Below are 15,008 nucleotides of genomic sequence, written 5' to 3' on the forward strand. Positions count from 1 at the left end.
GGATTAATTTCCTCTTCTGCAAAATGGGTGTGTTTATCTACCAACTTAATGAGATTTTTAGAACTGAATAATATTTGTATTATGATTATTATGCATTACTGACACTAGGCAAAGTTAGAAAAAGGAAGAGATGGAGGATTATTAATTCATTTATTTCACTACATTTCTAGAAGCTTTGGTCCCCATAGAGCTCTGTCAATGCATCATTTCTCAGCTAGAGTGTCCTTGCAAAGCTAGTTGCAGGCTCTTGTGCTTAAGTCTGATAAATAAGTTTGGGAGTGCTGTAAGCATGGAGTGTATACAGATTTAGTCAGTAAATTTTATACTGAATTTGGTTTTCTCTTTTTTTTAATCTTTTTTTTTAAAGCCTCTATTGACCAACTGCTAAGAGCCTTGAAAGTCTCCAGTATGGTCTGGGAGCAAGGGCAACTGTAAAATGTTGATGTCCTGTTTCCAGAAAACAACAGAGAGGAATTTGAGAGAATGGAAAAAGAAAGAAGAGACTTATGCAAAAGCACACATCTTTCGTAAAATAATCATCCACAATGCCCTAAACAAAAGTACCAGTCCTTGGTCATATCAGTGGAATTTTTGGATGATATCAAAGCAGATCAAATTTCATAGGGACAGAAAAGTATACAGTACTGTCATCAGAATTGCAGCATGGATTGTATACATATGAACTAGCTAGTACTCTAGCTAGTTTGGATGTTAAAAAGCAATGAAACCATAACAGCACAGCCCTTGTAAGTAAATTAAGTAACACGAGTTTGTCCAGCCTGTGCTGAACCATGGGTTTCAAAAGATTTTTTTCGCTTGGTATTTGAGCTAAGTTAAAACTAGCAAGCTCACCTCAATGTACATACAGTCCACTTTCTCTAAGTGGCCTAATGCACCCCACAGTTTTCACTTTTGAGTACTTCCAGTCTGATCATTGGTTGTATAACCCACCCTGACTACTTATGACCCCCACTTTTTGCTGGAAGGCAAAGACAGCAAGAGGAACAGTAAGCATCTTGTACTTAAAGTCCAACAGTCTCATTATGACGGTTTAGATAGAGTGTGTCATGTTTGATTCCCATAGGCCTAGAAGATGTAGAAGTTGGCCCAGTGGAAGGGAGAATGCAGAAGCAATAAATGAAGAAGTCAAGCTGGAACAAGGAGTGGTTACTCCGCCACTGACTCGTATACCTAGCACAGCAGAAGTGGCAAATTTCTGGTAAGTGGTGGCTGGTCTGTTCAGAAGGAAGATAAGTTAAAAAAAGATTGGAAAACAAAAACCCTAAATGTAGCAGGGTGAAGAGCAGATGAGAGCAGCTTTACCTCTTGTCAACTCTGTACAAGACACCTGCCTGTTCTGAAACAGAATGGGCTGCTTCTACAGCTCCTTATCATGCTCTGGTATCTCTGTGCACAGCTAAAGCCTGCCTGAGTTCATTGAAAGTTTCTTAAACCTTAACTCCGTGTATTCTCCTACCTCAGCTTTGGGAAACGCCATTAGTCAGTCATGATACACAGCGAACACAGCAATTTATGTTGCACAAAAAGCTTTACCCCCCCCCCCAAACTACTTCTTCCAAGGGTATCATGCTGAGCATGTGGATATTAAGTTTTCAATGCTAGTTAACTCCAAAGAGTTGGAAAGTAGGTCAATTTATTTATTTTTAATGATCATGACAGAATCTTTAATTCTGATCCATGTAATAATGTAATTCAAGAGAGTATTTCCCCCTGGAGAAAATAGGGTTGGCACAGTGAAGCTGTTCTCTAAACTCAGCATGATGCATTTCCAAATGAGAGTGGAAGCTTTTCAGGGATCGCCTTCCCTACTGAGCATGTACTTATGTGCCACCCCAAACAAGATGTAATCATGTGCTTACATGCTCAGGGGCCATGACATGCAGCATCAAACCTAATGAGTGCCTTGGGCACTTCTGTAATGGAAGCAATAGTCTTGGGGTAAGAAATACACTGCTTAATTACACAGTCTTCTACCAGAGTGCCAGTTCAGATGGACAAAATCACATTACTGATTTTTTTTTTTTTTAATACTGTAGGTTTTCTGTCAGGAATATTTTAATCTATTCTACTTAAGTTAGTTAAATATTCATTATAGTGGAGACAGGTAAAATTACTTTGTTTGTGTAGTTCTTTTATCCTACTCAGTTTGCACAGTTCAATTCAAATAAACAAGAAGAGCCCCAGCATCAAAAGATTAATAGAAATGTATAGCTATGAATGCAGTCTAAAAGCAATACAAAATTATCTTTTCAAAAGGGAAGATTTAAATTTATGGCTTGTTAGATGAATCTAGGGTAAACAGTTTTTCTAAATGAGACAATGAAAATTACCTGAATTTTGTAGATTCTTCTGGTCTCCTTATCCAGGTGCAGTTCTGCAGTTTTGTGACTATGTGAAGATAATAATCTTCTGAATATCTAAAAAAGGCAACAACATCAAACACTAGAATAATATATGTATGTATATTTAGAAACAGTCTGTAAAACATTCAAATGATGCATGTATTAATAATAATGTGCATGGTGCATATATAATAGATAGCTTTTAGAACTCTGTGACCTATTTTATTTTTGTAATTTGTAACAGTACCATCTTCATTTAATTAGCATGACCTATTAAACATTGCTTCTTAATAGTGGTGTCCTAATGAACTTTTCTTTTCAGAAACTTTCAAAAGTACACTGGTTTCAAACTTAAATATTTGACCATAAATATCATAAAGTTATTAGAAATCATCTCAAGTGCAAAAGTCCAAAATAATAGAAATAATCTCTTTCTTGTATTGGTGTTTTAAGCTTCAAAAATGTTTTGAAATATGGCTCTTGCAAGCCAAGATGAAACATTACACTTCCTACGCTTTTCTTTCATTTACCTTATAGAGTCCCCAAAGCTCAATTAACCATCTAAGACCATAGACCAGTATTTACAGATGTAAGTTTTCCTTCCAATTATCTCTTAAATAAAACAATCTGTTGTTTTACACCAACCAGCACTTTGGTTACATTGGTACACGTAGCCAAAGAGCCTTCTGCTCCTTTTAAACCCTTTCAAGAGATTTACATTTGTCCATATGTGAAATACTTGAGAACATGTAAGTCAAAAGAATGGAGACATTTCTTCCCTTATAGGTTCAATATTAATACTTCTCCCATTTGTGCTTGGATCCTAATATAGTTTTTTTAAAAACAATAACTCTGACTTATAAGGAGGACTGGGGGAATGGGAAGAAGAGATGATATGGATGCCATGACTACAAATTCTATGGAACTCATGTCTCCAGAAAAGCTCTACCTTGTATTATTTTAGCAAAAATGGCTTAGCTTTGGCCCAAAATCAAATGATCATGTGTTTATTTAAGCTGGAACTTAGAAGTGTGTATTTTGAACAGTTTTACAAGAGTTGGGATGGCAAGAAACCTCACTTGTCTTTAAATGGAGCATGAGAATTGATAAAAAGGAATACAAAAAAGGCTGTGATGGCTTGCAACAGCAGAGGTCAACAACCCGAAAGCTTCCTTCTCTCTCTGTGTTCAACATGCTTTTAGTACCACAGCGTTATGGTAAACATTTGGAAAAAAAAAAGATCCCTTTTTTTGTTTGCTTCATAAAAGTACCACAACTGATAACTTGTTTTATCCACCGCTGAGTAAAATCATGTCTCATTTCCACATGGAAAAAGAAATGAAACTTTTTAGAGGAATTCTGCATTAGAATTGGTCTTTGGCTCAAGTTTGCACTTGTGACAATATGTACGATTTTCATTCTCTAGACTTAGCAAACTCTTAAAGAAACTAGATGATTGTGACTAAACTGATTTTACTGAGCCCTTGCACAACTCAAGAGAACAGGAATGAATGGGCAGAAATGGGAGAAGAGCAAAACTAGTTTCACTGCAACTGTAGCCGATCTGACCTGGTGCAGCACATTCTTCCTCCTTCCAGTCCGATTCCAAATCTGTTCTCCCCTGTCACTGCTGGTATTTACTTGACTCCACCTCTGTTTTGTTTTTGCCAGCTTTTGCACTTGTCAAATGCCTTCATAAGCCACTTTAATTCACTACCATGGCAAAAAAATAACCCAGAAAGAAAAAAATATGCATATACATGTTCTCCTTTAGTGTGTTAAAGCAGATCAGGAAAGATTCCATCGAACACCACAGCCAGTATAAGTAAGGAGTAATGGGAGTGGAGAAACTGGGAACAAGGCCTTCCTATTTTGGCAAGCTGCCTGCTGGTATGTTGTATTAGCAGCCTTGGAACTGCAGCCAGAGAAAATGGAACTACTTTCTTGCTGAAGCTGCTACCTACACTGGCTCACTGTGGGGTCAGAAAAGTGTCAGTACCAGCACAGGGCAGGATAGGGAGTGTGTGTGGGGGGAGGATGGGATAGAAGCACAGGACTGAAATAGCTTATGCTGATATTGAATCACTCATCTAGTTTTATTCCTTAAGGCTACACAATAAATAACTCTCAGACGCTGGGACTTACAGAAAAATTCCAAAAATTAATAGGATAACAGGACATAAAGAGTTACTTAGGCTATCATTATCTAGGAGAAAAAAAAATAGAAAAAGCAAATTCTAGCCTAAAGACATTGATAAGATGAAGATCAGAGTCAGAAATGAAAAGAAAAATTACGATCAGCTCAGAAAGAAATCGCATGGACTGACAAGTTGTTAGCAAGTTACAGGGAAACATTTGGTAAGGAGAAAAATCACAGCATCATCCATAATGCTTTTTCTGAGGCCTCTGGAGAAACATGGCCACTCACTGTCAGAAACTGTAAGGATCTTCTTATACATGTAACAGAAGCTGCACCTAGGGTAGAAACACCAATTACAATGCTAGAACATTGCTGCCTTTCCACCGCTCTCTGCCGGGTGGAATCACTCTTGCTCAGAGGTGTCTAAGCTCACCAGCTCACCCAGAAAAGCACCACTTACAGTCCTTAAAAGGCACACCACGACCTCTGCTCCACCTGTGCATCCAGTTTTGCTCCTCTTGTGACTTACAAAGACACTATGGACTGCCAGAACTCCTCCTTGCCAGCGCTGGCACAGCACCATAAGTGGCAGAGATAACCCAGCAGCATGTTCGGGGGGGGGCAGGAGCTCCTGACTGTGGCAGCTCTGCAAGGCGGCCACCACATCTGCTCACACCAATGTAAGGCTTCCGTGAAATGAACTCTACTTGAATACAGACAAAATTCCCACAGATTAATTTTTTTAAAGACTCAAAGTGAAGCTCTGGGATTTGCTGCAGCTGGGTTTACAGCCCAGAAAGCCTTGTTTTCTCTCAGAAAGCCTATTTTAGCATTTCCTGCTTTAAAGAAGCCTCAGGGACTCCTCCAATGGAATCAGTCCAGAAGGCCATCAGAATATCATTTCATGGCTTTGCTGTAACCCAGACAGTCCTCTTCTCCACTGTTCCGTTTTGAAGAGCTGGGACAATACATATATTTCCATTGGCACCCAGGAGTTTACAGCACATATTCACTGATGCTAAAAAGGTTTTATTATTAAGGCAAAAAAGCTCAGGTAAATTGAACTATAAAAATACATGGACAAGACAATAATTACAGTGCTGAGAATAGTGAATGAAACATGTTTCATCCTGGTTTTGTCTGCCACCTGCACCACAACCATTATAACAACTTGCTGTTGTAGGAAACTCACTTACACTGTATGAGCCTTGCTGACAAATAACACATGGAAGGTTTTTTTTTGCCTATAGTACTTGTCGGGTACACAGTGACCTTCTACATTAACTGCAGTGGCTAAGGTGGAATTATTATGCACAGTCGAGGCACTGACAAAGTATAAGTATCTTCTAATTTTTGGCAGATTATCTAAAGGACAACAGCAAGGACAGAAGTGCTGAGATAGCAGGGAGACAATAGGCAAAATGTCAGAACAGAGAGACAGATGCAGCCCCACTGGTTACTCGCTAAAACTAAACACCTGCTTGAAAAAAAGGCTATTTGAATTAGAAAGAAAATTGAGCAGCAGGAGTGAAAAAAGGAGATATTCCTACTTGGCAGCTTATGTTCAAGAAAGAGACAAATAAAAATAAAAACAACATCAGGAAACGCAAGAGACAAGGAGGATCTCTTTTGCCTTTGGACACTTTAATACTACCAAAACAACTATCAGTTTTTAAAGCCCTCAGGAGAATGTGCACAGGGCTTGCTCTAGAATAAAAATGGAAAACTGCCAGCAAAACTCAGCATTTCAGGCTTTTTATCACCACCAGCACATACCTGCTATAATAGTAACTTCCCACTTACATAGCATTTTTTACTATCAAATCATTCGACATGCTTTAAAGTAGTCATTTTTTTCCCTTTCTGCCTACTTCAGAGACAAGAGTGTCCAGAATGTCCCTGAAAGTCTAGAACTGCAATATAAAGCATTTATATACCTTGCCTGTGGGTCACACCTTGAAAAAGCAACAAAGATCCCCGCAGCTCCTCTCGGTGAAGGGCAATGAGTTGCAATATTCATGGCGCAAAGCAATCCCTTGCTTCTTTGATCCAAGCATCAGTTTTTCTTTCTACCTGCCCAATTCATCTTCTGCCTCATTAAATGGTGCAGCTCCTTTCTCTTTAGTCACAGAATGAAGGTCTCACAATTCCTAAAGCTTCTCCTACAATCTCAGCTCCAAAATGTTCTAGATATGAAGAGGACATCTGCATTCCGGAAGACTGTACAACTTTGTAACACACGGGATAAACAACAGCATTTGTATTACTGTAACTGTATTTTAGAGTCAATGCAATGACTAGTTGTCCTTCTCTTTGTGTTAATCACTCAATTCTTCAGTCAACTCTTTCACCTCTGTTTGCCAATCCCTGTTTCAGCTCTCACTAGCAGCGCATCAGTAACATAGTGGTCTACCACCTTTCAAAAGAGTAAAAGCTTCAATGATAGTGCTGCTGATGAGGTGGAATATTGATGGGAGAAGAGGTTATAGAGGAGAAAAAAAAAGAAAGCATTAAAAGAGTAAAGACAGAATGCTGAGAATATGGTGACTTAAAAATAGTGAAAGATCTTAAAACACAACGAGAAAGTGAGGAGGGGGGCAGAAAAGACAGGAGAAGTTTTAAAATCATGATTTAATGCTGTTTCTGTGTTAAGAAAAAATTTGACTTCTTCAGTCCTTTGAATGGGGAAAGGCACACAATAATTTTTAGCACAGCTTTTGTTTCTCATTCCATTTCTCCTCTCTTCACAAATGGAGGGGGAAAAAAAACCCAAACACTTCCAATTTTAAAGACACCATGGCACATAATTAATTTTAAGCTGGAACTCAGTCCTAATGGGAAGCCTTTCTTATTTACAGTGTTTTATTTATTGGTGCATCCATATAGGCAAAGTGTTACATGTCAAAAGCAATGGGGTGCTTCTCCCATTTTCACTTTAACAAGTGACAAGAAATTTGAGCAGGGCTGATATCAAATATTTTTTTCCATGTCAGGAAAAGGCAGAACAGCAAGTTGAAACCCAAAATTAATTTGGGGTGTTTTTTCAATGCATCTAAAATTAAATAATTAGCTTCCTGTGGACTAGTTATTTTAATGAGTGCAATTAATTAGCAAGTTTTTATACTAGTACATTTTTATACTTACTCTAGTGAATATGCTGAAAAGAATCCATTAACTGAGGTTGCTCATAGCAGGAGTGTTCACCAATCAGGAAAAAGACACTCAAGAATGAAATTATGCCTCACAAATTCTGTTCTACCTTTTTGTGAATATCTTGGAATAAAATGTTGCTAACTGGCAAGGAGAAATCTTGTTGACTTATACTGTGAAAATAAAAAAAATAAAATCCAACCTCGAATAAATCTAATACATGTGAAAGAAAAAATGCAGGCAAACATTGGTTGAACAATTTCAGTTTCCTGTTGTATAGCTCCACATTAATATCATCGAGAATTATGTAAAAGGGACAATCTTTTACCCTTCTATTTAAAACAAACAAAATAGAAAGCACAGTAAACACCTACCTTTTCTTCTTGATAGATGATGACAAAATATTGTCCTGAATTGCCTTACATTTTGAAGCCTGTTCAAACTCGTAAATTCCATTTTTATTAACAGTTGTTCTGTTTAAGGGTGGGGGAGAAAAAGCAACAAACTTTAAAAGAGAGAACATATTCTGACAACGCTGTCACATTTACTTTGCTATGACAATAAGATTAATAACAGTTGATTTAGCTGAAAACATTACTAAAGAAATCTTATTGACTTCTATTGTGAAGCTCTTGTATAAAAAGGGAGTTTTCTGCTAGTGACTATAAAATATTTGATTCTTTAAAGTAACTCAACTTCATAGTCTGAATGGTTTTCTCTTTTACACTGTAATCAGAAAATGTAATTTAAAAAAAAGAACTGAAATGGAAGCCTCTTGAACATTATGTTTGGAAGATATTTAAAATATTCACCAGTAAAATACTTAGCACGTGTGATTTCCTAAAGTTGTTGATGAAATGCAATATTCAAAGCCAATATAATATGTACAGGAAACACCACAGGTGAGGTGGATCTTTTTACTTGGACTTTAACTTACTGATTTGAGCTTAATACTTCCTCCCTTGTTTATTCTTTAGTTACACAGTGAGAATAAATATTTGTAAAAGGAACCAAGGCAAATGCCAGACAGTGATCTTTAATTCCTGTTGTCTTATTTTCACCAAACTCCTGTGTGGTCCTCTTGCTCTGGCAGTCCCAGTAGAAGATTGAGCTGTAAATTAGTAAATGACTGAGATACCGAGGTCTTATTCCATTCACCTCAGTTCACGCTGTACCTAGGTTCAAGCTCATACAATCACCCTCTTCCTCATCAACCTTCTGGTGTGTGTATTGCCATTTATCATGAAGTTTTTTCCTCCAGCATTTTTATTTTCCTTGCTCCTCATCATCTTCCCCTCTCCCCCTCTCCACCCCGTTCCTTTTGGGTTCTTTCCACTGATTCACTACTTGCAGAGGACTTGGACACTGCAACCTATTTGTCCAAACCAGAACTAGAAATACAGAAGACAGATGTTGTGTCATTCACTCCTGGGTGTGAGCTGCAGCAGTGAACAGAACCTGTGCTGTTCTTAGAAACACAGAAAAAACAAGCCAACTCTGTACAGAGGCACTCATACACAAAGAGAAAGGGTCTTCCTGCTTTGTACACAATGCGCTCTGCTTCTGAACCATCATTCCTTTTACTAACAAGGACCAAAACTCCATTGCCTTTACCTGCTAAAACATGGAGACCACTTATCAACAAGATTTCTGACAAGCTGATTTTGATGCTCTTACTTGGGAAAGATGCCGTTTCAAGTCACTGAATCACAGAGTGGCTGAGGTTGGAAGGCACCTCTGGAGGTCATCTGGTCCAACCTCCTCCTCAGGCAGGGCCACCTAGAGCCAGTTGCCCAGGGCCATGTCCAGCTTTTGAATATCTCTAAGGGTAGAGGCTCCGCAACCTCCCTGGACAACATGTGCCAGTGCTTGGTCACCCTCACAGTGGAAAAGTGTTTCCTGATGTTCAGAGGGAACCTCCTGTGTTTCAGTCGGAGCACATTGCCTCTGGTCCTGTCACTGGGCACCACTAAGAAGAACCTGGTGCCATCCTCTTGCACCCTCCCTTCAGGTATGTATATACATTGATAAGGTCCTACCTGAGCCTTCTCTTCTTCAAAAATTAAAATCTTAAACAATTCAAATGAGAAGAAGTCTGACTGAAGAACAAAAAGCAGAATAAATGCTTGTTTATTTTGCTACTGAACTGACTGGCATGTTCATAGCTATGACAGGGGAGGAAAAGGAACAAAGTGCCTTTCCTTCGCTTTCCATTGCCCATGAACTTTCTAGTGAATCAGTCACTCCACAGGAGCAATTCACTCAGGACATAGGCTGCAGAGGAGAGAGATCAGCTCTCCCCTTCTCTTTCCACCATCAGGAACTTCTTCCCAGTATACCGCCAGTGCCCCTAAGGAAGTATGCAGTCTGCATGCCCCTTGTTGAGGGCAATGGTAAGACAACACAACCTCTGTCCTTTCAGTTCTGCAGTGACTTTAATAGATAGTGACAGCTGGCACTACCTATGGAGAGCTCCTTGGCTGATTTTGCATATAGCTCCTTACCTAATTCTTTTTCAAGGAGCGACATACAAATGTGAGGGCAGAAGGCTCTCAGAGCATACAGTTAAGAGGATCAAGCACACAACTCAGCAATCTTACATAGCAAGCGCCGGCAAATATTCTGCCTACACCATTTACGCACACAGGTTTATTGCAGCTTGGTCTGAATGGTTCTGTCTACACCAGAGAACCAGGTAGGCCCTTTCACAAAAAGAACCCAATACCAGTTCCCAAACAAATTTAGTTAGCACAAATCATGTTTCCTCTCTCTTGCTTCTTTAACTCAGTAAGCTCAAATTATTCTTCTTTAAGCTGCAGCTGCAGCTTAAAGTAAGAGAAACGGCTACAGGCAAAGCTTTGCTGTATAAACAGCACCTTAAAAAAAAAGAACTATTGATATCATAAGCCAAGTGCATGTTACTGCTGCAAATAAGTCTTCCATCACAACTAAAAATCAAGATGCTGGATGCTGATCTGAGAAGTGGCCCCAGCCCTTCTGAGCCACAGCTGGCCAGAGGAGACCTTCTTTAACACACGAAGCCTGCCAGGAAGACCAAGTCAGAGCAGGCAGTTAGGTTTAATCAGCTCGCTGTGAGGTGCGTTTGCAGGCAACGTCGGAGAACCAACGTTCTTTCACAAGTAGGTTTCAACTCTGTGAAGAGAATCATTACAAGGTCCTTACAGCTTCCATTTCATTTATGTCCTGAGATCAGTGGGGCAGTGAATAAATATTCTCTCAACCAAACACAAGCTTTACTCACAAACTTTCAGTCTTTTTAAATTCATAGCACTAAGATCAACTGAAGCAAGTTTACAGTTGGACTCGGTGATCTTTTCCAACCTAAATGATTCTATGATTCTATGACTCTAAGTTGCCTCATTTTTTAATATGTAATTGCTTTTTATGCACACATTTTCAAGACTTGAAAAATTCAAAAAGGAAGAAGTCAGATAAAAAAAATGAGCAAAATAAATCCCTGTTCTGTTTTGTCACTAAATTCCGACAATCACTTTTACAGCCATCAAGGGGAGAAAAAAGGAATAGGAGTCTTTCCTTCCCTTTCCATGACACGTGTAAAGATTGGTGAAAATGGCACAACTGTGGGGAAAACCAGACACGAATTTTAATCCAAATTCTTTATCCATATAATGCAGGCACAAGATTGATCACCAAAATGCTTCTTCTGTGGCTTTTTCCACACAAAATTTACTCAACGCTTTTTATATGGTGCAAAAAGATACAAAAAGAAAACAATTTATTTGCAAGATGTGCAAAACAATGACTTATTCTAGTAAAAGTTTCACCGTCAGAGTTGTCTCTGCTTCACGAGTGAAAGATTTCTGCATTCAGATAAAAGGGGTGTGCAAGGGGCAGTCCAGACTTCTACTGCATTATTCATTACAGAGTTGTGCAGACATCAGATTAGATTTCTGATCACTTAGGACAATTACGCTAGGCAACATTTATCACTAAATGAATTTACCTCACCTAGTGGATGACAGTCTTTGTTCAATACTTAGAACTGCACTAAAAATTCTGCAATGAAATCAGATAAATGCCTAACAATGCAGATATCAGGCTACATTCAATTACTTTTGCAAAATCTTAAGCTAGATGAGAACTTGAAGTGGAAACCATGTTATATTCTGTTGGCTTGAACTTATAAAACTGATGAAACAGGGACATCTCTGTGGCATTTCCCTTACAGTTTAGATATTCTCAAAGCCAACCTCACTGGCCAAAATCTGAAAAACAGGGGGTTTTTTAAATCATAAATGAACAGCTTGAGGACCACATACTTCCTATCGTAATTCTAGGAACTCAGAAAGTACACCATCTGTACTTTAATAAATCCACAGTAGATTAAGACCATGTGCCATATTTATCAGCACGTTGTTATTCTACGTCTTGCTCTCAGGAAGACAGCAGTTCCTTAAACTGTAAAATTCTTTAAGATAAAGATTGCACCCACCTTTAGAATAAGAAGTAGAGAAACTATATGGAAAGTCCACAGCCCCTTTTGCTGCACCTGTAGCATTTAGTCCTGAGACTATAGGGAGCCTTAGCGCAGGGAATCACCGGATAGACAGGTACCTCAGTTTTAACATGGAGTTCTGGGGGAGCAGTGGTACAGGGAGGGAATGAAAAGGGAAGCCCTTCAAAAACAAAACCAAACTCAACCCCAAACAGTTATCAGAGTAGGGAAATGGATGGACATACGATGGATGAAAAAAGGATGAATGGTAAGGAAAAAAAAAGAAAAACCAGATGGAAAAATGAAATATAGTGCTGTGAATTATACCATAACATAAAGATATGCCCAGGACTGAAAGGCCAATCCTCCAGAATTCCCACAAAACCAGCCGGAAACAACTGAAAGAATGTGGAGTGAGATTTTCAGAAGAGCTCAGAACTGGACTGTCTGGCAGCACTGAAAGCAGTAAGAATTTCACCTCTAAAAAAGTTAAGTCCACACTGAACATAAGGAAAAACCCCACTCACTGGCTTTATTCACTCCTTGCCCAGCAGAACTAGTTGTTGCACTTTTTCTATGGCTTCCGGCTCTTGTCTGCCTGACACAGCACAGGACCTCTGAACCCTGTTCCAGCTGAGCATCTCCAGCTAAAAGGGATAACTTCTGCATGCAAAACGGCACATTTATATCCTTCTACCAGACTGGCACTCAATGACACTATCCAGATTGTGAATACCTTCTGTCTTAATCTCTCCCTTGAAGAGACTAATTTATATTTGAATCTCATAGTCTATTAGTTGAATACTATTAAAAACCCATAATCCATACTTCCCTAGGAAGCACGCTCTTAAGTGCTATCTTTGACACTATTTCATATGATTCAGATGATAAGAATATAGTGACGTTTTTAAGGTTGACAACACCTTGATTAGGAAGGCAATACACAATTTAAATGCTCGGTGAAATGGACTATAAAAATGGCTGTATCAAACCATAGGAGTAAGAATTTGTCTTGTAACATTAATCACAGTATCTGTGAGAGAAACTGATCCTACTATCCTTGTTCAAGTTCCCATGGAGGTTTTGCTTCTCTAAGGAATGCTAAATCAGGTCTTTAAGACAAGCATTTTGAAATTATTTGGAAGACCTCCTGGTGCATTCACCAGAGTTATACATAACATCAGACACTTTTTACTTATAAAATCCATAAACCGCATGACACACAACATGACAAGCAACTGAGTCTTGCGGTGGGTCAAGTGAAAAGAATACGGTACTTTCACTAAAATGATGTTACAATAGTACACGATAGACAGAATGACAGAGCAGTTTCACTTGGACCAAGTAAACAGAAAGAGGCTGGGAAACCTTTCAACACTGTCAGAACATAAATGTGTCCTAGCAGCAGCTTTCAGCTGAACACCTATTCATTTAGACAGAACTAATACATGAGGCCTGTGTTAGAAATGCGCTCCTAAAATATGTCTGCATGCATCACTTGGGAATGAAGGAAAAAAATACTATGAGAGCAGTAAAATTAGTGAACTGGCCACCAGTGCTGACTAATCTAAACTGCAGCAAATTGTTTGTGCAATATACTAGGCTACTCTTCATAATCGTGGTAATAGCCTGCCAAAATGCAATATTTTGACAGAAGACAGAATGTACAGGTCTCTGTAGCATAGTTAATTAAGTATAGTTGTTTATTCCCTAGGCCTGCATAAAGATCTGCTGCTGCGAGAGGAAAACACCACTATGGAACACTAACTCATTTACTCATAGCTCCTCAATCACTTCCTCCCACCGTTCAATTACCCCAACAGTCTCTACACTGTGCTTGCCTTGGATATGCAAAGAAAGAGAGTAAGTTAGGGAAACAATAAGTGAATGCCTTAAAATTGGTGACACAAATAGAGTAACAGTAGTGGTGGTCAGTTCTTCAGGGTACTGCTGCCTTGTTATTACTTGTGTATAAAGTGTATATAAATAGTGCTTAAGAAAACTATTTTCGCTTCCCTTGTAGGAGCTGGCATTATTTATCTGCTATATATTCCTGGGCAGTACAAAAGGAACTAGAATTTCTACCCAAGCTTAACATAGCACACCCTGGGCCTCATAACAAAGAAAAAACTACCTAGCTCTTCTTACTATTGTCACCTTCCCCTGATAAGCACTAGCAGTACTGAGCCCTCTATTTTGGAATTAATGCTATGACTACACAAACAAATATTGCCGGCACAAACACAGGTGGGGAGGGAGGGAGGACCAAGTGTCTAAAGGTGGGACAAGTGCATGACTACTTCTTTTGGTTGTACTGTTGGCTTAAGCAAGTTTAAGCTGTACTTGCAGTTACAGCTTAAAAACGAAGAGGATGCTATGAGGTATAGACATCAGGATTTGCCAGAGTATTGCATTGTAAATGATACTGGTTCCATGAATAAATTTGGGAAATCTGACTAACAATGGCCTTTTTTTTAGTAAGAAACTCTACTAACAGGCCCAGTAGGCTGTGAAATAAACCCAAGACAAAAACTGAAAGTCACACCGTAGAGGCAGTCACATTGTTCGAGCAGATGAGGGAAAGGCTGTGGACGTTGTCTACCTAGGCTTTAGTAAAGCCTTTGACACCGTTTCCCACAGCATTCTCCCGGAGAAACTGGCTGCTCACGGCTTGGACGGGTGTACTCTTCGCTGGGTAAAAAACTGTCTGGATGGCCGGGCCCAAAGAGTTGTGGTGAATGGAGTTAAATCCAGCTGGCAGCCGGTCACAAGTGGCGTTCCCCAGGGCTCAGTGTTGGGTTGGGGCCAGTTTAATATCTTTATCAATGATCTGGACAAGGAGATCGAGGGCACCCTCAGTAAGTTTACAGACAACACC

The 15,008-nt window shown here is 39.2% G+C and overlaps 1 protein-coding gene across 1 annotated transcript in view; it reads right to left on the minus strand.

Annotated features, from left to right (window-relative positions):
- The window catches only part of ST8SIA6 (ST8 alpha-N-acetyl-neuraminide alpha-2,8-sialyltransferase 6), a gene marked incomplete at its 5' end in the record, with an annotated part of 29,269 nt that extends 21,143 nt beyond the window's left edge, over positions 1–8,126 (minus strand). Inside the window, 2 exons of the mRNA XM_009576022.1 lie at positions 2,352–2,438; positions 8,028–8,126. Of these exons, the coding sequence (XP_009574317.1) occupies positions 2,352–2,438; positions 8,028–8,126 (186 nt within the window). The remainder of the gene's footprint in view (positions 1–2,351; positions 2,439–8,027) is intronic.
- Between the last annotated feature and the right edge of the window lie 6,882 nt (positions 8,127–15,008).

The sequence above is a fragment of the Fulmarus glacialis genome, unplaced genomic scaffold (genome assembly GCF_000690835.1).
Source record: "Fulmarus glacialis isolate BGI_N327 unplaced genomic scaffold, ASM69083v1 scaffold4564, whole genome shotgun sequence".
Lineage (NCBI taxonomy): Eukaryota > Metazoa > Chordata > Aves > Procellariiformes > Procellariidae > Fulmarus > Fulmarus glacialis.